Here is a 21,817-nt window from a genome sequence, read left to right as displayed (position 1 = left end):
CAGATGGACAAAAACAGCGGCGGTCAAGCACCTCCGCCCCTCGGTCGCGCTCGCGGCCGTTCGCGCGGCAGGGCACGGGCCGTGGTCGTATTGCCCGGAGCACAGGCGGCACCTACGGTGCCTCAATTTCCTGCTGCCATGGCGCCGCCAGCGGCTTTGCCAAGGACGCCTGGTGTTTTGAGGCCTGCGACGGTGTCCTTGCCGGCGCCTTCGGTGGCGCCGTCGATGGCCGCCCTCGGCAGCGTGGAGGGCCGGTCGTTCCCCATCGACAGGGTGGCCATCGGACACGGGGCGCACCACCAGCAGATGGCGTCGATGGCGCCTTCAGCTGTGTTGCCGCCGGTGAGTTATCTCTTATTTACAGCGACAGCTCTTAAAGGGCCGTTGCCTATATTTTAGGCCTAGGTCTATGGGGTTTAGCATCCCAAAGCGACTGAGGCTATGAGCGTAGTGAAGGGCTCCGGAAAGTTTGACCACCTCGGGTTCTTTAACATGCACTGACATCGCAAAGTACACGGACCTCTAGAATTTCGCCTCCATGGAAATTCGACCACGGCGGACGGGATCCAACCCGCGTCTTTCCGGTCAGCAGCCGAGCTCCATAACCACTGAGCCACCGCGGCGGCACCCCTGGGTTTTGGGTCGTAGTAGTAGCAATTCGCAACTGAAAGATGGCTTCCACGGAAACCGTCCGAAGAGTTGCTACAGTAGGCAGGGGAGGGTGAACGGGGAATGTGCAAAGTATAGAGAGAGCGGAAGAATATGCAATCGGGGGCATTTCAATTCTTAACATCATCTGTTAAAGGCCCGTTACCTGGGATTCGCGTCGTAGTGCTACACGAGAACTTAAGTGTTACTCTGTAACTATGCGCATATGCATGTTGCTCTCAAATTCATTAACTCTATATAATGAAATGAAGATAACCCCCCAGTTGGCCCTCAGTCTGGCATTTCACAGTGGTGACACAGAAGACAACTTGCCGAAGTTCGCCCGTATACATTAAACGTCTTAGTGCATTAATCTAAAGACGAGAAGCTGCTTCAACTGGAAACGGAGCGTTTCTACGCTAAGATGGTGGCCGTGGAGCGCAGGTGTCGCCTTTGCCGTCTGTTTTCGCGGGCAAAATGAAGAGACTTCGATACTGTTCATAGTATCACCTCCTTTCTTGCGGTCCAAGCATGGCCAGAAATCTACCTCACTGTCACCGTGTATGGGGTACGGAAGGCTCCACTGAGGTCGCCGTATATGCCCGCCGAGATTGTGCGCTTCGAAGAGAAAGAGTAGCATATCCTTGTTGCCAGTTTATATTGTGCATACTGATGCTGGGGTAATTGAGTGAAGGAGATGATGATGTGCCCAGCTGGGATAGTTTCCAGGGTGGAAGCATTAGGAGATTGACCGTATGGGCTGGAGGCGTATATGTGAAACGAGAGCGTGTGGGGCTGTACACATCGCGTACGTTGCAGTGCCCAGTCCTTGTGAATATGAGACCACCGCATCATTGTACGCCACCATCTGGTTGCGGCACGGAGTTGTGTGATGTGTCGCGCGTACGAGCCGCCTGTCTTCGTCTAGCCTTGATGTCATGCGATGGGGGAGGGGGCAAATACTAGGTTAGATGAGGCGTGGGTATTGGTAACGTGAAGAGAGAGACCGAATGGGGAAAGGCTGAAATGACGAAGTAGCCAGGGGTCCCTTGGAAGGCGCCGGGCAATCATGCAATCTGTCGGTTCCGGTGAACGCCAGGAAGGCAGGTAAGAGGTAGAAGAGACCGGTGTCATGTAGTCTGATGTTGACTGGGGAGATGGAGAGAAGCTTCGTGTAAATTGCTTAGGCAGAAGCGAGCCGTGTGAGTTGTTGCTTGGTAAGGAAGATTTAATTCTCTGATAGCATGAAGATAGCTAAAGTCATAGTTATACATAAAGGAGGCCGGCGTGATTACATAAACAATCGCCGCCCTATCTCAATCTTGCCTGTGTCCTCAAAAAATATAGATCGTATCCTGAAAATGCGGGATACGAGAGGATTTACGACTTTGAGAATGTTCGCGACCATTGATTTCAGGCTGGTCATGCTTTGCGTTATGCAGGAGATTTGTTGTTCGTATGATGCCAAACACTCCTTAAAGACAGCTCATTGCTGTTCGAGACAAGTACTTGATGAAGGGTTGTTGGATGAAGTTAACTTGGGTGGTACAAAGCCAGGGGGAAGGTCAGGATGGTGCCTGGCTAGGATGATACTTGGCTGAGCAGGTGTTGACTTGGGCAGCCCACACTAGAACAAGGTGAGCTTTTCAATTAATGAATGTGAGATTGGATGGTGAGACCACAGCTGCTGTCCGCTTGCTCCGCTGCGCAGGTATCCGGAGTGATCGGGAAGGGGGATGCGGTGAGGTAATTTGCACTGGAAATCGTTATAGTCTGGCCCAAGTTGCCGTATGACTGAGGACCAAAGCTGCCGCATGAGGCAGGACGAGTGTCGGTGCCCCTTCCTATCTGTGTCCAGGTGCGGATAGGGCAGGCGATCACTTGAGGTGTGGTCCGACCGGAGTGCTATGGAGTGAGGTAGGTTGAGTTTTGTGGGTTTTCCGCGTCATAATGGATGTCGGTCGCAAGGGTACGGACCAGCGTTCATCGAAGAGGAATTCGGTGACCATAGGCCGCCTGTATACTAACTCGGTCTCCGCTGTCGGACAGAGCACCTCGTATTGAAAGGGGGTGGTCCCCTCCGAAGTGTTAGCACCACGGTGTGCAAAATTGCGACTCTTCTTCGTGAAGGTTGGGTGCAGAGGTTCAGCATCGCGAGAAAGTGTTTCTGAGCTTTTTAATATGCGATGCCCACACTGTAGGCACTTTTATTGTTTTAGAGCCTTAGTTCGATGTGGTTGGCAGCTATATTGCTTGGACCTATTTGCAGCAGTGAAGAAGAGCAGGAGTTTTTACACCAGCGCGTATCTGATGTAACGGTTGTACGGGTTGTTGCAGTATTCAAGATCACCTCGTTGATCACCTCAAGAGGAGTATGAGTTGAGGCGCAAGCCTATCTGAGTGCCGTGGACGGAAGTTGTGTACGGAAATTTTTAGTACGAACTGTCAATCAAAAGTTGTGTGGTTAATAAACAGAAAGGTAAGCAACAGTTTACAAGCAATTAACGTATTTGCAATGAAATAAAAGAAAACAAAAACGTTAAAATAAAAAGAGAAATAAAACAAAAAAAGAACAAATTACAAAAACGAAATAGTAAAAGTTAACAAAAGTAACGACGAATAATAGAAATACTGAAAAATAGAGGGAAAGCTGGTTTTTGAGGAAAGGAAATGACGAAGTAATTGTCTCACATATCTCGGCGCACACACGAACCGCGCTGTAAGAGAAGTGATAAAGGAAGTGAAAGAAGAAAGGAAGTAAGAGGTGCCATGTGGAGATCTCCGGAATAATTTCTACCACCTCTGTATCTTTAACCTGCACCGATATCGCACAGCACAGAGGCGCCGTTTGCGTTTCGCGTTCACAGAAACGCGACCGCCCACGACGGATCGAACCAGGGTACTCCTGCTCGATTATCGAGCGCCCTAACCGCTCAGCCACCGCGGCGGGTGAAAAATCGAGGGAAGAACAGAGGACATGGGTTAGGGTTTCGTAATTGTGCTCTTCAGCAGACTTTGCGCATTCGTGTAAATTTAAGTATATCCTTATTGTGAGCGGCGGCTTTGTGTGCAAAGCTGTCTCCTTCCCTCTCTCTGTATGTCTGCTTGCAGCAGTTCCAGTTCGCACCGGCCGTTACACCTGGCGACAGTGGCGACTGCGGCCGCCAAGAAACCCGGCGTCGCCGCGACGAGTTCGCCGTCGTCGAGACGCTACCTGCGCACATCGACAACAAGAGGGGCACTTCGGGCAGCCCCATCAAGGTTGTGGCCAACTACTTCCGGCTGCTTTCCATGCCCCAGTGCTGCATACACCAGTACCATGTGGAGTTCACGCCGACGGTGGAGTCTAGTCGCATGCGGCGCGCCCTGCTCGTGGACTACATGGACATGTTCGACAAGTACCTCGTGTTCGATGGCATGTCTGACTTGAAGTCGCCCAACCGGCTGAACCAAGACATCACCGAGGTGTTCCCGCAGCGGCGCACCGACGGCAAGATCATCTGCGTCCGCTTCAAGTGGGTCCAGGAACTGGCCCCGTTCAACCCGGAGCTGCTGCGCCTCTTCAACACGCAGATGCGCCGCAACCTGGAGCGCCTGGACTTTGTGCAGATCAACCGGTACTTCTTCGACAAGCGCGCCGTGGCGAGCATTCCGCAGCACGCACTCGAGCTGTGGCAGGGGCTCGTCACGGCCATTGGTCAGCACGATGCGGGCGTCCTGTTGGTCACGGACACGCTGCACAAGGTGCTGCGTCGCGACAGCGTCTTCGACCTCATGTCTCAGATCCAGCACGTCCCGAACTACAAGAACGAGTGCGTGAAACGGGTGGCCGGCTGCATTGTCATGACGCCCTACAACAACAAGACCTACAGGGTGGACGACATTGACTGGGACGAGAACCCGGCCTGCACGTTTGAAACCAAGGAGGGGTCCAAGACGTACGCCGACTACTACCGGGTACGTGTTGCTACTAGTGGCATGTTATAGGTTCTGTGCAAAGTGGTCAATTAACTGGTTACGTCGTCGCCATCACATCAGAAGCTTCTTCCAATATATTATGCCAGGAGGGTCCATTCCGAAGTGGTACCCGAATGTTTCCATGTTTGTCTCTCCATCTGGCTCAGCCACCTCTGTCTGAATCGCGTTTTCTGTCCTTTGATGTCGTCTTTCTGTGACAAACCACTACCTATCTGGCATGCAGCTCATTCAGTTTCCTCAAACAGTTATCCTTGTGTTGCAAAGCCCAGCGTATTTGAGGGTTGGTGTGCTTAGCAGTATAGCTGCTGGTACGACTGACCTCGTCTGTCCTTGGGCGATGCATGTGCAGGACCAGTACGAGAGGCGCATCCGCGACATGCGCCAGCCGCTGCTGGTGGTCCGTCCCAAGGAAAAGGACCTGCGCGCCGGACGCACGCAGAACATCTACCTGGTGCCGGAGCTGTGTGTCCTGACGGGACTCACTGACGAGGTGGGCAGTCGGTTTGAATGTAGTGCTGTTTGACCTTTTCTACGGCGGCCGCTGTTTATAATGGGTATAACTCCTGCGTTCGCGACTTGGCCGGGGGTTTAAGTTGGAGGCGGGGAGGGATCAGGCCATTGATGCGCTGCTCGGCGAGCGTGGAAAAACAACTTGAAAATACAACGCAGAGTGGTGGTAGAGGATGAGGTACCGCGGCACGACGCATAGGGCTCTGCAGTGACGGCGCGGTGCAGTAAGGGGAAAGTGTGTTAAGTTGAACACCGTAACAGTTGCAGCTGTGTTCTCTTTTAATGTGCGGCAAACGGAAACGTTTGTCAATTTGTCATGTGGCAAACCTCATGGCACTTCTAATCAGCAAGCCCTAGTGCCAGGAACTCCAGTCCAACAATGCCTATATGGCTGTTTGTCACTCGTTTTTTTCTTTGTCAGCGTCAGCTGTTAAAGGGGCAGCTGATATAGATGTAGTTTGGTCATAAAGCCCTGCATTCTACCGCGTGATCTACAACAGCGTCAGCCTTAGGAGCTTAATTTAAATCAATTCACTTGTTACCTGCTTGCCACAGTTGACAGGTTGCAGTGTGCAAATGGGGAAATCCAGCTTTCAGCATAAAGCGGAGAGGGGCTGGGCAAGTAGTAGAGGGATGGTAGAGAAGCTGGGAGGTGATGGGTCGCTAGATAAGAATTCGCTTATTCTCATCACCACGGCTACAGTCGGATACACCTCAAGAACAAAGCGGCTTCTCCCCGTCAAAGGACATCCTTCCAGCCAACGGCGTCGGCCGATTCTCATGACAATAGAGTGAGCGGCGCCACAGTGCAGTGAGGAAACTATCCCTTTTTCATTTGCGACTCCTTGCATTGTCACGCTAACAAGGTCGTGAGAACCACCGGCTGATGCCAGTGGTCGCAAGGCGGTCCTGTGACGGGGGAGAAACGCTTTTTTCTTGTCTTATATTTGACTATAGGTTATCGCTTATGATTGACAAAGGAGATTCCAGGGCCAAATGCAGAGCTAAACGAAAGGAATAACAGCTTTCACCGATTAAGTGGTTAAGCTGGTCAGGGTAGCTCTGCTTAGTCAGCTTATATAGAATAAGTGCCACCTGTGTATAGAATCAGTGCCACCTGAGGCAGGAGAGCGCTCGAGACAACGGGAACATGGCTGTCGCAGTGCATTACCATCTGCCACTGCGTCATTCGTGACGTCATCTATCGAATGCGCCGGTCTACTCTACTGAAGTACCAGTCGTCCTGTTTAGAGTAGAGCGCGTCTGCTGTGAATGCAATGCTACGCCACCCTCCGCGGTGGCCCTGTGGTAAGAGCGCTCGGCTACTGAGCCTTAAGACCTGGGCTCATGGCTGCGCGCTTCGATGGGGGCGGAACGCCGAAGGTGCCCAGGTACTGTGCGATGTGAGCGGGCGTTAAAGAAAACCAAGTGGTCGACATTAATGCGGAGCTTAAACTCCCTCAATTTACAATTTACATTTTACTTCGTGGCGTGGATACTTGAGGCTGTATTCCGAAGGTGTTCACGGAACATGCAGGTTCACTTCGGTCCGCACCGGTTGGTTCCATCCCGAAACACGGGCGTGACGGCTGCGTGGCGACACCTGACGTATTGTTTCATGTTACGTCATATTACTATGGTATTGAACTTAGTACTGCATCAATAATAGGGTCATTGCACCAAGGACGGAACACACGGACGCCGTTAGAACACCAGGTGATGTGAATTACTTCGCGCCCTCTATAACGCTCTCCCTCATGGCTTGTGTTGCTGTGGGACGTTAAACCCCAAGTACCGTACTGTACCGTTTTAGTTCGAAAACACTATTATGATGGGTTATCCTGGAGCAAGGTTTTGCGCTGTTTGTGGCTTTGTGCAATCACTGTCGACGGTGCCGCCATCGTTTACAATCCTAGCGCCACCACTTGGCCAATACTCTCACCCATAACGCGTCGCCTGCGCGCTTCGCCATCCCCGCACACAGCGCGCTACAGCCGTCAGGGTTGGAATCACGTGAGCAACAGCTCATGCCGTGCCGTGTCTTTTCATGCGGTTGCATTTCATTAGCTAGGGTTTATGCAGTTCTGATTCCCCACATTTAAAGAATTTAGGTGAAAATTCTCTCATTTTTATTCGCGCATGACCACATAAATTCGTTATTCTATTATATGCCTGGAGGCTATACTTGCGCAGCTTCCAGGGTATTTCAGTCGGCTCTAAATTTCCCCACTAGACGCCGGCTGATTTCACCGCTAGTCCTCGGCCGTTTTGGTTGAACAGGCGAAGCCCGTCTTAAGTTTTTCAAAATGGCGTTTCGACAGTGACAGAGACAACAGTGTCCCTATCGGACAACGCTATAGTGACGCCTCAAATGGACTGTCTGTCTCTATGCATGCAAAAGGCGACAGTTTCTAGAGTACCTTTCCGGCGTAAACATTTTCGAGTACTTCGCAGGCGTTATCTTCGGCGGTGGTAAGCATTCCGAGCTTCGCTCCTTTTCCTCCCACCCCGTGGGCGAAGGAGAGGTGTTTTGTTAGGTAACATAAGTGATCGCTCTCCGAGCGTGTCAGCAGCTTCAAGCATGCTACGCTGTATCTGCATCAACGTATTATCCGTGAAGCTTGCTTCGTTACGACGCGCGGCGTACTCGTGGGTGTGCTACGAGATATCCGTTCCACCTTTTACGCGATTAGTACGCGTTAAATGAAACGTTCGCGATAAGCCACTACGCCGTGAACGGGCATCAAGATATGAGGCTGAATGGAAGCGGACGCGGGCATTTCGTGCTGGAACTTCCTAAGCGCACGTTTTGCTCATGCGAGTACGCCTTGAATTGGCTTGACGAGGTTTTACTGCATTACAAAACTGGTACCGCAAAATGCATAGGACATAGTATGTACTAAAAACCTGAATTTAAAATTGAAATGTTGGAAAGCAGAAATGGAGGTTTGTGCTTCTTCATAAGGTTTGTGTTCGAATTGATTTGAATGCGCTACAAACCTTTTTGGAGCAACGGGCTTGGGGACGGGAAGGCGTCAGCATCTTTTACCGTTCCTTGTAGAACCATAAAGCGTGCCCAGTTTAAGCCATGCCTACATGCATGTATGCAGCTTGTGAGAACTTGAAGATTACGGACCCCGCGCTGTATCGTGGTCGCTAAGGGCACATGTGCTCGTACAAAGTCTAGTTTGCGCCATTTTTAAAAGTGGTTTAGCATATAATGGGTATACGGGCCTTCTGGGACCCGACCGAAAATCTTTGGCGGACTCTGAACCATTGGAGCTACCCAGATAAGTGTCGCTGTCCGCCACCGCGGTGGCTGAGTGGTTATGGTTCTCGCCTGCTGACATGAAAGACACGGGCTCGATCCCTGCCGGAGCGGTCGCATTTCGATGGAGGCGAATTTATGGAGGCTCCCGTACCGTTCATTGTCAGTGCGCGTTAAAGAACTCCAAGATGTTGAAATTATCCGAAGGCCCTCCACTACGGCTTCCCTTATAGCCTGAGTTGCTTTGGGGCGGCCATAGACCGCAAACCACAGTTGCTGTCTAACGGGCCCTTAATTGCCTCGCAGATGCGCGCCAACGTTTCTGTGATGCGGGACCTGGCTCAGCACACCCGCGTGGAGCCTTCCAAACGGGTGCGGAACCTGCTCGAGTTCATGGACCGCATCAACAACAACGACGCTATCCGCAACGATATGGACAGCTGGGGGATCCGGTTCGACGACTCGCTCGTCAGAATCGACGCCCGCGTGCTGCCGCCCGAGAAGGTGATGCAGGGCAGCAACGCGTACCGCTACAGCGCGGCCACGGCCGACTTCTCGCGCGAGACGCGCGACCGGCCGCTGCACGTCGCCGTCGCCGTCGAGTCGTGGATCGTCCTCTGCCACCGGCGCGAGGAGGCCAACGTGACGGAGTTCGTGCGCACCCTGATGTCCGTGTGCCCGCCCATGGGCGTCAAGATCAGCCAACCACGCCTGGTGCTGCTGGACGATGACCGGCCCAGCGGCTTCGTGGAAGCTCTGCGCCAGCTTGCCAGAGCGGGCAATATTCAGCTGGCTTTGATCGTGCTTCCCAACAACCGGAAGGACCGCTACGACCTGATCAAGAAGGAGGCCTGCGTCGACCTCGGCCTCCACACGCAGGTCGGCCGAGGCTATTGTTCTTTGTCGCCCGAAGCGGGTAGCGAGCTCCAGTAAAAACTCTGGATTTACTTTTCAAGACATCTCCGGAGTCTGTTTTTGCGGTTCTGTAAGATGACCATTGTACAGGGGGCCTGCGGCGTCAACAAGCTATCCTCATTACAGCTTTTTCTGCAGACCTCTGGCTTCCTTTAAATTGTATTTGATGCCAACAAGAGTTATTATTATCATTATTATAGAGCGCCGAGTCCAGCTTCCTTGAAACGCAATTGTAATCACTTGGAATGAGTGTTCGATTCGCCCTTTGTGTGCAAAAGAGGGAAGGTGTGGTGCGCGTTGATGTGATTTGCTTTTCAAGACTCAAAGAATTTATAATTACCTCATTTCAGTTCTTCGGTTGGTTTCATTTGTATAAATGGAGGCTCCAATTAGTCATAACTGGCGGGAACGCTGTGCATAAAGAGAATAATCACTTCATTTGACGTGGTGAGCACCGAGCAATTCTCTGGCTAGGAGCATCACTGTCTAGTTGGTCGTGCTGTAATCTATATTACTGTCAAGATTAGCTGTTGCCTCTTTTCGCTGCGCTGTAAACAGTTACGCCAAGAGCGATGCGAGGGCTGTCTGGGTGTGAAAGTTGGTCGACGTGTATGTAAGTGTTAACGTAGCAAGGAGCTGTGGGTTAAGATGAGGCAAGTAGACTGGGACAGATGGGGCAAGTAGACTGAAGAAAGCAAAGCCATGGCTAAAGCAGTACAGTGCATAATGGTGCCGATGGCCCTCATTGTTTTCGCTACACTTCCCAGGTGATCCTCGCCCGCACCATCGGCAACCGCAAGAACATCCGCTCGGTGGCCACCAAGGTTGCGGTGCAGCTGAACTGCAAGCTGGGCGGCGAGGCCTGGTGCCTGGAGATCCCTCTGGTCAGCACCATGGTGATCGGCTGCGACACCTACCGCGACTCGAGCTCACCCCATCGTTCGGCGGGCGCCTTCGTGGCCAGCATAAACAAGAGCCTGACGCGGTGGTACTCGCGCGTCTCCTTCCACGACACCCACGAGGGGCTGGGCCACTCGCTTGCCTCGCTTCTGCGTGACGCGCTGTGCAAGTACTCGCAGTGCAATGACGGCGCTTCACCCGACCGCATCATTTTCTTCCGCGTCGGGGTGTCCGACGGACAGATCCCCCAGGTGAGCATTTCTGGTGGTACTCTGTTTACCTGCAGTTTTAACGCGATAGCGTCAGAGGCATTGTTACCCAGAACACCAGGCATTGGCCTTGTGAGCGAAAACATTCTCCGCCAACGCTGCCCCAGTGTACGACTTCATGGTGTTAGCTACGGGAGCTTCGTATTTGCATCGGTGTGCTGATCAGCAAACGTGAAGAAGAGTAAATACGAATGTTCGCGAATGTTTCTTCGGAAACATCCCTTGGATGGATGGATGGATGGATGGATACGGCTGAACCCTTTACATCGGGCGGTGGCTCAAGCCACCTAGCCATGTCTTGTGAAATTTTACTCCTGTCTTGCTTTTAGCCACCAATCAGATAACCTTCGCTTGGTTACTTCTAACCTCTTAAAATCCACTTTCCCTTCACTATCCCTAAACCCCAATGCCTTGGGTAAGTCAGCCCCGCTGCCCTCCACTGTAGGGTGAAGCCCTTTACAGAAAAGTATCAAGTGTTCAGCCGTTTCCTCCTCCTCTCCGCACAAGACACAAGCAGCGCCGTCTACCTCATGGATTTTGCACTACTATTGCATTTTACAGCCAGCTTTGCTATATCCGGTATATTTCCTCGTTAAAACGTGTGCAGCACAACAGGATGAATCGTTTGACACCAAGCGGAACCCCCTCCGACAGGCGGTTCGACCGCAATGGCCGCCTGAACATCCTCGTAATGTACGGTATGGGGCGGGAAGATCATCGGTGCAAATCTGGCACATATTTTGGGCTTCATCTCAATTAGCAGTTTTGTCCTTCGGAACATGTCAGGTCATTTGGCACCACTTTGAAGATTCTGCATCTTGCTCGTGGCCCCTAAAATTTATGCAAATGGTGCCGTTCTACTAGCACATATATAACGAGTCGAAAGTACAGGTATGTATTCAGGCGCTACGCACCCACTTTTGCTGTAATGTAGCGAGGTCACGTGGTAATTTGACCTTCTCTGCATATGGACGCGTCCTTGACAAACGTAAGTAAAGTCACGAGCATGACTTTGGCAGGTGGCGCCCACAGAGCAACCCAGGAGGCAGGTGGGCCATCTAGGTCACGTGGCCTTGCGGCGTCGTCGCAAGCTGCCTACCGGATAGGGAGCAAGCTACGCACTATCGCAGATGGCAGTTAATCATTGGTGGCTCATAAAGAGAAACCTGGGGCGCACAAGGGCGCAGGCACGTTTCTCATTGCTTAACCGCTGAACCACTGCGCCAGGAGGGGTATGAGGAGTCCCATGGTTCTCTGAATGTAGAAAATGACCTTCTGTATATATAGGAATAAACTTTTTTTGCTGTCGCGTCATATCGTTAAGGTGGAGCTTAAATGTTATCTCCAATAATTGTACTGTGGCCTGTATTGTTATTTCTTGGCTTTAAGAATGCTGATTCTTTGTAGTCTTTGCCCATCCTACCTGGGCCACTCAAGCTCTGCAGTATTATGTAAATAAAATGAAATAATGTAGATGCATGTAGAGTGTATTGCAGGTTCGTAGTGCAGGCATTTTGCGCTGTAACTGTAGTGGTGGCAAACATCCAAAATTTCCAGAGCCCTTCAGTACGGCGTGCCTCATAGCCTAAGTAGCTTTGTGCCGTTAAACCCATGTAATCCGTAAACAATAAACTTCCAAATACAAGCGAATCAGGTTTACAGGTAAGCTGCTTAGTTAAATTGTTTTCGCTTGCTACATAACTATTGTGGTTATTCAGATAGTCTCAATGTAAGATAAGTGGCTGGCCGATGCTAATGCCATCCCCTAAAAAATTCCAAGAGTTTCTGTCGACTTTCAGTAGAAATACATCGAGAATCTATTACTGTGTGCAGAAGTTCTCTGCAGGGGATGTCAGTTATTAAGAGTTTCCAACATTTGCTGGTCAAGAAGCACACCCACATTCTCTTTGCGGCTTCTAGAAAATCGAATTTCGAAGACGTGATTATGGCCTGGTATATGGCACAATATGGCTTCGAAAACTTCGTGGCTAGGATGGTGCAGGCGTCTCATCATCTTATCTCTCCCGTCTGGACCGGCCTTTGAAGGTCGCAGAAAGAATATGTCTAACCATCTTTCTAGATAATAACATGATTGACCTGTTTTGTGGCGTTCGTCAGAACTGGTAATAAATACATGAGCTCGAGGATTCATTGCATCTCGGCAAGCATTTTGCGGGTGCTAAAACGTCATGGCGAGACAGACTTCGTCATTTTGGCCCCGTCAAACTGCAAGTTATTGATAAACATTTTTGCTATAGCGTGTTTCGTAGCAGGGAAGAAAAAAACATTTTAGAGCGATCAGTTGGATCGATGCAGAAGAAATATGACAGCATTCTTCTTTGCCTCACCAGTCTATTTCATTTTTCATTTTATTCTAATTATATTTCTATTCCAGTTCTGAGTCCATTGTCTCCCACTACCCAGTCTACTCCAGTTGTTTTTTATGCAAAATCTGAGATTGCGGCGAGTCCTCTTACCACTACCAGCGCAGTGCGGGAGTGGTTATGCGATATGAGGCCTTTAAAAAATTGTCTATGATAGCCTATAAACTTGTTATAGTCTCTATTGCCTTCATATAGATATTTCTTTTTGTCTATTCATAGTCTATAGTCTGTCTGAAGACAAAAGTCATCAAAAAGTGTATGGCCATAAAATTATAGAATGTGTATAGACTACCTAAAGGATTAGTATTGCCTACCGACTTTTCTCTAGCATTTGTCCATTAACAGTCTATAGACATTATAGCAAAAGTCTGTGAACAGTCTATATCATTTGTTCATAAACAGTCTATAGACATTATAGACAGAAGTAAATGGTCAGTCTATTGACTGTCTAAAAAAATTTTGTAAGGGATAGCTCTGCATTGGAAGGTGGCCATTTCAAACGCAGCCTTTGAGAACCATGTTGTTCTTCCTGAGCTGTGCGAGAAGGAATGGATTCAGGAAGCTTCAATTTCGCACGCATCGTTCTTTGGGAGGCTATATATTCTGAGCGGGGGTCTGCTCCTCATCCATCGACCCACGTCTTGCTCCTCTCCCCTGCAGGAGGACAGTTGACAGGTGGAGGGTGGAGAGAGGGAAGTCCCTTTAAGTTGGATGCTTCACGTAGACACTGCTGGCGAGTTTTTCGCCTTCATGGTTCATTTAATGCTATCACATTAAAAGAAATTGGAGAGGACACTTAAGCTTCGCATTAATGGTATAACGCGATAGCGGAGTGGGTTAGGCTTTCCATTCTCAGCAGTTTACCACCTTTGAACGCATTTTTCATTTTTTTTCAGTTGTTTCAGTTAAATAATCGATCAGTCACACACCCTAAATTGTGTTAATTAGCATCGTCAAGCATTGGCTTATAATTCTGAGAATGTTGACATATTTAAACACCACTTCTTACATTTTATTCTTTTCTTTAATATACCAGTTCTTCAATTAACTTCAGTTATTTCTTGAACTCCTCATCGCCTATCCCACACCAGTTAATCGTCGATCACTAGAACCGCAAATTGGCATGATAGGATTTTTTACGCAGCACCGATTTTAAAACGCCGGATGCTGCGCGAAACGTTGAATCATAAGAGACAATCCGGAACATTGTGCGGAAAACGCTTGGCATGCTAAGATTTGTTTTTCGCAGCCCCAATTTTTTAGGGGCCGAATACGACGGCGGCTTTTCGACCAAACGAGATGTATACTCAATCCCCTAAAAACGTTTGGCACTGAGCGTAACAAAGCTGCATGAGAGCTGCGAGATATGGTGTAGTGAAGGGCCCGGAGATAATTTAGACCACTGGTGGCTAATTAATATTTACAAGCAGTTTAACTTGCATTTACATTTCAGACTACGCGAGTGTTTTCACATTTCGTGTCCACTGGAGATGATGCGGCCTCTGTGTTGGAAGTGTGATCAAGCAGGAAAGTGCTGTAGTGGACCACGCTTAACGTTTTGCCGATGTGTTGCAGTGATTACAGAAAGCTTTTATTCCACAGTAAACTTAGATTTTTTCAAGAACGGTAACTTTTTGTAGCAAGGCAGGCTGGATTTCGGACTAATAGAGTAGGATTAGGAATCAAGAGGTTGGGCTCTGAGCATCTGCCATGTACGTGCGCAATGAATTGATTCCCGGGAGTTCAGAATAGCATGAAAAAAGTTGCAGATATTGGAAACTTTGCAGATGGCATCTGCGTGGGCGGTCAATTTTCCATGAGGATGCCATCATGGCTAGAAAGTATGTGACAGGCATGCACGTCTTGCTCGGGACCAGGCTCGCGGCAATACAGTGCGGCAATCGAAAGTTTTAGCATAATGTTTTTTGTTGGTTTCCACATGAGATGACGGAAGCTGTCTGATGTGAAACATGTAAATTGGATGTTGGAAGCCCGAGCGAGTGGCGATAAGCAGATTGGACTTACGCGCGGGATTCCACCATGCTTCATAAATCTACACATACATGGCTGCCACTGGGGCCTGGATGAAAGCTCCTGGTGAAACTCCTGGTTACTATATGCTGCTACCTGGAGCCCTGGGTAGCGCATGCGCAGTTGGCTCTGGCTCAGTTTTTTTCTTTAAAGGGTAAGAATTGCATGGCATTTTTCACGGCTTCGTGTCATTATGATCTTGTTATTATTATTTTATTTATGAAATACTGCGGACACTAAGTCCAAGCAGAGTGGGCGTACAAGTGAGCGAAATAAGAAAGAAATAACACTGGAAAATAGTCAGAAATAGCACTAATTGGTTAGACCTCATGGGGCAATGGTTGATTTATTTGATTCCAATCTATTATAGTTCATGGGAAAAATGAAAACTTGTAGGTGTCTGTTTTGGCGAATATAGGGGTTAGAAAACTAGGGTGGTAATGTCGAGTTTGTCTGGCAGATAACGGCTTTAAGTATAATGAGGGGTCCAGACCAATTTGTTCTTTAATAAAAGCGCAAGAAACTCTAACCTGAACTTTTTTCCTCGGAGTTCAAATCGTTCAATTTTGTTAATTTCCATCAAAGTGGTGGGGGAGTCAGTCTTTGCATATTTATTAAAGATGAATCTAACAGCCTTTCTCTGTATTCGTTCCAAATTGGCTATGTTAGATTTAGTATACGGGTCCCACACTACGCATGCATATTCGAGTTTTGGTCTGATTATAGAAGAATAACAAATTAGCTTGATGTTAGGAGGCGCGTTCTTCAGTTTATGTCTTAAGCAGCACAATTTGCGAAATGCGTTAGAGCAAATGTTTTTGATATGCAAGTTCCACGTTAATTTGCTAGTTATAGTTATGCCTAAGTATTTGTAGTTAGATACTTGTTCAAGAGGGGACGAAATTAATTTGTATGTGTAACTATGTGGTATGTTTTTTCTTGTTATCGGAAGATACACACTTTTGTCAGCATTTAGAACCATGCCCCATTGGTCGCACCATTTCAAAACATTGTTCACAGCATTGTTCAAAACATTCTGGTCATCCTTATTAGTAATTTCTTTGAATAATATACAATCGTCTGCGAACAATCTAATATGCACTGATGGGGTTATTACTTGAACAATGTCATTAATATATAAAAGAAAAAGCAGAGGGCCCAAGACACTTCCCTGTGGTACACCGGTCGAAACTGGAAGAGAGCCCGAACATTGTCCACCAACTTCAACAAACTGCCTGCGGTCCTTTAAGTATGGGGTTATCCAAGTTATGAAAATCTCGGGAATGCCAATATGTTTCATTTTTAGAATTAATTTATCATGAGGAACTTTGTCGATCGCCTTGCTGAAATCTAAAAAAATTGCATCAATTTGGCCCTTACTATCTATACAGGAAGCAAATGAGTTAATTACCGTAACCAGTTGTGTTACTGTCGAGAAACCCCTTCTGAATGTGTGTTGGAATTCGTTTATGACCAAATTTTTTTCTAGAAATTCATTCACACAGTGTGCAACTATATGCTCTAGTAGCTTACAGCACGATGAAGTCAATGATATGGGACGATTGTTTTGCAACAAAAGACGATTTCCTTTTTTGTAAACGGGGACAATTCGGGCTGTCCTCCAGTCATCAGGTAATTTGCTTGTCAGCAAAGAAGCACCAAACATGATCACGAGGAATTTCGCCAGGGTTTCAGCATAACGACGAAGGAATACATTTGGAACACTATCAGGACCACATGACGTTTTCGTTTTTAAGTTTAATAACATAGAAAAGACACCTGAATAAGATATGAAGTTCACTTCAGAAAGATGATACACCCGGCTATTCGCGGTACACGCGCTAGGAGCGGAAAATACGCTTTGAAAGTACTCATTAAAATGCTGGGCAATAGCCATCTGATCACATACCATAGCATTGTCCACCGAAACTTGTGACACGGTTTTCTTTTTCTCACTGATGTAATTCCAAAATTTACTTGGCTCGTTTTTTATGAAATTTTGAAGTGATGTGTTAAAAAAATACTCTTTAGAATCACGTATGGCGCATGCTAGATTGTCGAGCAAATGTTTAATCTGTTTAGGGTGTGTGTGCTTCTTCTTGTGCCGTTTTACCTCTCGCCGGAGTTGAATTATGCTACGTGTGATTCATGGGGTTTCCTTACGTTCTTTTCTATATTTGCTTGGCACAAAAGTTTCGATGCAATAAAAACAAATTTTTTTGAACCGGTCCCAGAGTGCGCAGACATCAGTATCAACGAAATCAAGAAAGCAGGTTTCTAGATGCTTAGTTACAGTAGTGATGATTGTTTGTTTTTAGTGTGTTGTACCAAAGGCAAGGAAGCACTAACTAGGCAGTGATCAGAAAGCCCCTGCTCCACAGTGACAGTAAACCTTACAAGATTGCGAGGCAGGAACAACAGATCTAATAATGATTTCGTGGAACCAACTTGACGGGTTGGTTTGTGAACTACTTGCATCAAGTTGTGAGTTAGCATTATTTTAAACATTTTATTTGCATGCTTACTGTTAGCACCAAAACACTCAAGGCGTTCCCAATCCACACAAGGCAAGTTGAAATCTCCCATCAACAAAATTTTGCTATTTTCGTGCTGTGACATATGATTGTGTAGTTTATTTAAGCAGTCAGGTCCAGAATCGGGAGGTCTATACAGAGCTTATAAAACGAAGTTATGACCCCAACAAGACAATTTTACGCATAGGCATTCAATTTCTGGTACCTCGTCCTGCAAGACGGCCGCAATTTGTTTCTTATTGAGGATAGCTATGCCACCACCTCTAGATTCTCTATCTTTTCGAAATACAGTGGAGGCGGGAGGAAATACATCATCATTCGTTCACTTCGCTGTGAAGCCACGTCTCCGTAATCACTGTAATGTGTGGATCATGCTGTGATAAGGTTATTTCAAGATTGGCTGTTTTATTAACTAAACTACGTGCATTAAGGTTCACTACGCGCAGCTGCTTGCATTGTTCCGAGTGACGTCATGCCTCGTCCTCTTGAGGTGTTCTAGGTTTTGAGGAGGCTATTTTTACGCGCTTTTTTTAGGATTCATCCCAGACGAACATATCTTTATCCACTTTTAGCTTATCGTGAAAAAGGGCGACCTTTTTTTTCTTGACAACGTTCAGCATTAAAAAATCTCGCAGGGGAAGTAATGAGGTGCATGTAGGGTAATTTATTAGAGCCAAAAATATCCCGAAAGTGGGCGGGGTCGGGGCAAAAGTGGCGCAAAATTCGAAATCACAGCAAGTGGACGGAGCTAATGCGTGCCGCCAAATCCGAAAAAACCGGAAGTGAAGACGGAGCGAAGCATGGCGCCAGATTTGGAAACGAAGCGTGGAACCAAGTTAATAAAATCAAAGTTTGCAATGATAGAATTTAATTTAGCCAAAGAGTGGGAAAGAGGGCGAAGAGGCGTCAATGCTTATGAATTCCTCCAATGCTGGTGCTGCAGTGATCTCATAATCTTGTTTAACTGTTATAAATTGGTCTCAAAATTCTCCGTTTTCAGTTCTGCACTTTTCACCTTATTCCACCTATCTGGTTTTGAGCCACCAATCGTTCAGTCACTTTCTCGCAACTTCCAATGTCCTCTGGTGTCAGCAGCAATGCACTGGCAGGTGGTGCTGGTGGCGGCAGCGGGCGCGACTGAAGCGTGTCTCGGGTGTGCGCGGCGCAGGTGAAAGAGTGGGAGATCAATCAGATCGTGGCCTCGCTGCAAGCGCTCTTCCCGGGCGTGCAGCACAAGCTGGCCTTCGTGGTGGTGACCAAACACATCTCCACGCGTTTCTTCCTCCCGGGCCGTGAGCACGTGATGACCAACCCACTGCCGGGCACCGTGGTCAACAGCGAGGTGACGCGCCCCGAGCGGTACGACTTCTTCCTGGTGTCGCAGAGCGTGCGCCAGGGCACCGTTGCCCCGACCCTCTACAACGTCATCTACGACACGACGGGCCTCAAGCCCGACCACATGCAGCGCCTGGCCTATAAACTGACCCACCTGTACTTCAACTGGCCGGGCACCATCCGCGTGCCGGCCCCGTGCCAGTACGCCCACAAGCTGGCCTTCCTCGCCGGCCAATCGATGCACGCGGAGCACAACCCGCGCCTCTCCTCTACTCTGTATTACCTCTAAACTGCTGGCGTTCGGGGTTTGCCGACGTTCGCTGGTGTGAGGAAGGTGGGAAGGGAGGCTTGTGCCCTCTGCTTTCTTCTGCACTCCTGCGCACAGCATCAAAGGAGTACGGAAAGGGGTTAAGCAGGTGTGTGTGATCGACCACCGCATGTTGCCATGGCTTTTCATGAACCAAGCGCCGGCAGAAGCAGGGAGGGCCTTTGTGCCTTGGTCCTTTTGTGCCTTTGTCCCGCCTCTGTTGCACTGTTCACCCACCATAAATTTTTGCCTGTAAATGCTGTCAGTTGCTTTACTTTCAAAAGTTCTTGAAGCAACTTTTTGTTTGTTGTGTGGTCATTACATATTGGTTTGCTTTGAATTTGTATTGAAAGTTTTTGTGTGTGAATGTTGTCAGATGGTTGGTTTGCTTTCAAAAGTTGTGCAAGAAGTTTTTGTGTTTGTGTTGTCTTGACAAGTTGGTTTGCTTTGATTTTGTACTGAAACTTTTTGTTCGTAAATGTTGTTCTATGGTCTGGTTTTAAAAGTTGTTGAAGCAATTTTTTTGGTTCTGTTGTGTTTACATGATGGTTTCCTTTAAATTTGTATTGAAACTTATAGTTTGTAAATGTTGTCACAAAAACTTCACTGAAACTGATTTGGTTGGGGAAGTTGTGCCGTTACCATTTGGTAAAAAAGCCCCCTGAAGCCTGCGAGGTTCCTACATGAGAAGTTGATGACCAACCCCATTCCTCTGCTTGCTGCTTTGCTGGGTCTCATAGTTGAAGGGACCATTTGGAACACTCATGCGCTCAAGAGGGGTTAACTTCTTGTGTGAGAGTAAATAGGCAGAGGGCAGGGGAAGCTAGGTCTTCAAAACGGAAGAATGGTGCTACACCAAGCAGTGTAAGGATCTGAAATTGAAGTTTTTTCCATGTAGCATCTGGGCATGGAATTATTATCCGGCATAAATTTATGATGTCTTTAGATATTTTGATTTGAATTGCGAGTGCAAACACTTTATGAAAAACAGTAGTACTGGTCTGGCTAGGATAGGCGCGTAATTTCAGTATTGTATGCTCAGGAAAGCCCCCCGAGTGCTTCCAGATTTCTACATGTCGAATGTTATGACATTTCCCCGATCTTTTACCTTAACATCATAGTTTACGATATGGGTTTCAACGCTCATGCCTGAAAAGGGCTAAGTATGTCAGTAGGAGCAGGCAGATGGCAATGGAAGGTTTACTATGTAGCATAGGGATCTTTAAATTCTTGGCTTAGAGGCCTTTTCTTAGCATAAATTATCAAAATTAGAAACTAAGCAACCAACCTGAGTCGCACGCATTGTATGCGGAATAAAATTCTCAAATTATAAAGGACTTAAAAATGCTAATTGCTTCAGAAAGAAGGGTGTTAAGTGGAATTGGGATATGCCAAAAGTGCAGTTATGTGATTTATACAACGTGTGCATTATTTCATTGAACGATGTATAGCGTAACGTTTCATATTTCTCCGATGTTTCAACAAACTTGGCAGTTAACCGAGTTTGTGTTATATCGGATGCGGTGTGTAACATGGGAGGTCAGGTGTGTAGCTTCCACTTTCTCAGTCAAAGCATTGAAGGTTGTTTAAATGGTATCGAGATGTTCGGCTTCATGTCAGTGAAATGCTTCTTGCATAATGCTATTTTCTTATTTGGGATATCATACATATGTAGCAGTTGCCTAGCTTGAAATTACTTTTGTGCACTTCTGGTGATTTGGACAAACAGATTCTTTAGGATATAATTTGCAGTGTGTTCAATAAAATTCATACTAGGTTTCCCGCTTGAACACTTGCGCTTCATTGACGTAGCATTGGTATCGGACAAGTACTCTGGCTTCATGGCTGCTGTCTATGCAAATATTACGTGGCTGGGTTCTTCGCTTCGTGTTGTGTAGTGTTACGGTATTGCATGATACTTGTAGCTCTGGTGCTTAAAGAGATAGGAATGTGAAGTGTTCAAAAGCTGCGTGAAACTTACCCACGCTGAAATTTTCATTTGTTCGTACCAAAATTTGGAACACCAAGAAAGATGCATGACCGCTTGTGTTAGCTGCCCTGCGTGTTTTTCATGCCGGGTCGGTATTCTAGGTCAAAACTCCCATTCTGCAGGGAGGTGAAACGAGAAAGACTGCCATGCGTTAAAGATACCCAGGTGGTCGAAATTATTCAGGAGACCTTCACTAAGGCACCTCTACCTTTCTTCTGTCTCTTCCTCTTTTATTCGTTCCCTTACAGCGCGGTTCAGGTGCCCACCGTGATAGGTGCGACAGTTACGGCGTCATTTCCTTTCCTCAAAAACAAATTTTCATTTTCGATACCTAAAGCCCGCTTCACATAGCGCGATTGTCAACGCAGCGCAGTGTATATGAGCCGTTTTGCGACACCAATTCGCGTCGCTGTCGTCGCAGACCTACTGCGACCTGCTTCCAAGAAATTTGGCTCATTGGCGCACAGTCGGTGCGATCATTCTGAATACCCCAGTCGTCAGCTTGGGTGCCTTGAGGCACCCTACGGCCAGCTTGGTTCCGACGGTGTGCAGCCTGGCAGGAAACGAAGCTGTGGAAACCGGATTTTTGGGAAATAAAAGTGCGTGATAGCTGAATTTAAACAATCCTGCAAATTTAGACAACAAATTACACGTAATTTGGTGGTTTAGTATTGCTAAGTACGAAACATTGTGGGAAGCATTGGGAACATTAGCATACGGAACATTGGGAAAGCATGGTTCTTTGCAG

General features: G+C 47.7%; 1 protein-coding gene across 1 annotated transcript; it reads left to right on the top strand.

Annotated features, from left to right (window-relative positions):
* Positions 1 to 138: 138 nt before the first annotated feature.
* On the top strand, positions 139 to 19,061 carry LOC144109652 (piwi-like protein 1). Its single transcript, XM_077642463.1, has 6 exons — positions 139 to 342; positions 3,760 to 4,605; positions 4,976 to 5,116; positions 8,711 to 9,283; positions 10,087 to 10,470; positions 18,606 to 19,061. Exons 1-6 carry the CDS (start codon positions 139 to 141, stop codon positions 19,059 to 19,061), a joined length of 2,604 nt encoding a protein of 867 aa, XP_077498589.1.
* Positions 19,062 to 21,817: the final 2,756 nt, after the last annotated feature.

This window comes from Amblyomma americanum, chromosome 11 (assembly GCF_052857255.1).
Source record: "Amblyomma americanum isolate KBUSLIRL-KWMA chromosome 11, ASM5285725v1, whole genome shotgun sequence".
In the NCBI taxonomy this organism is placed as follows: Eukaryota; Metazoa; Arthropoda; class Arachnida; order Ixodida; family Ixodidae; genus Amblyomma; species Amblyomma americanum.
Note: the sequence above shows the minus strand (reverse complement) of the source record. Positions and strands in the feature narration are given on the sequence as shown.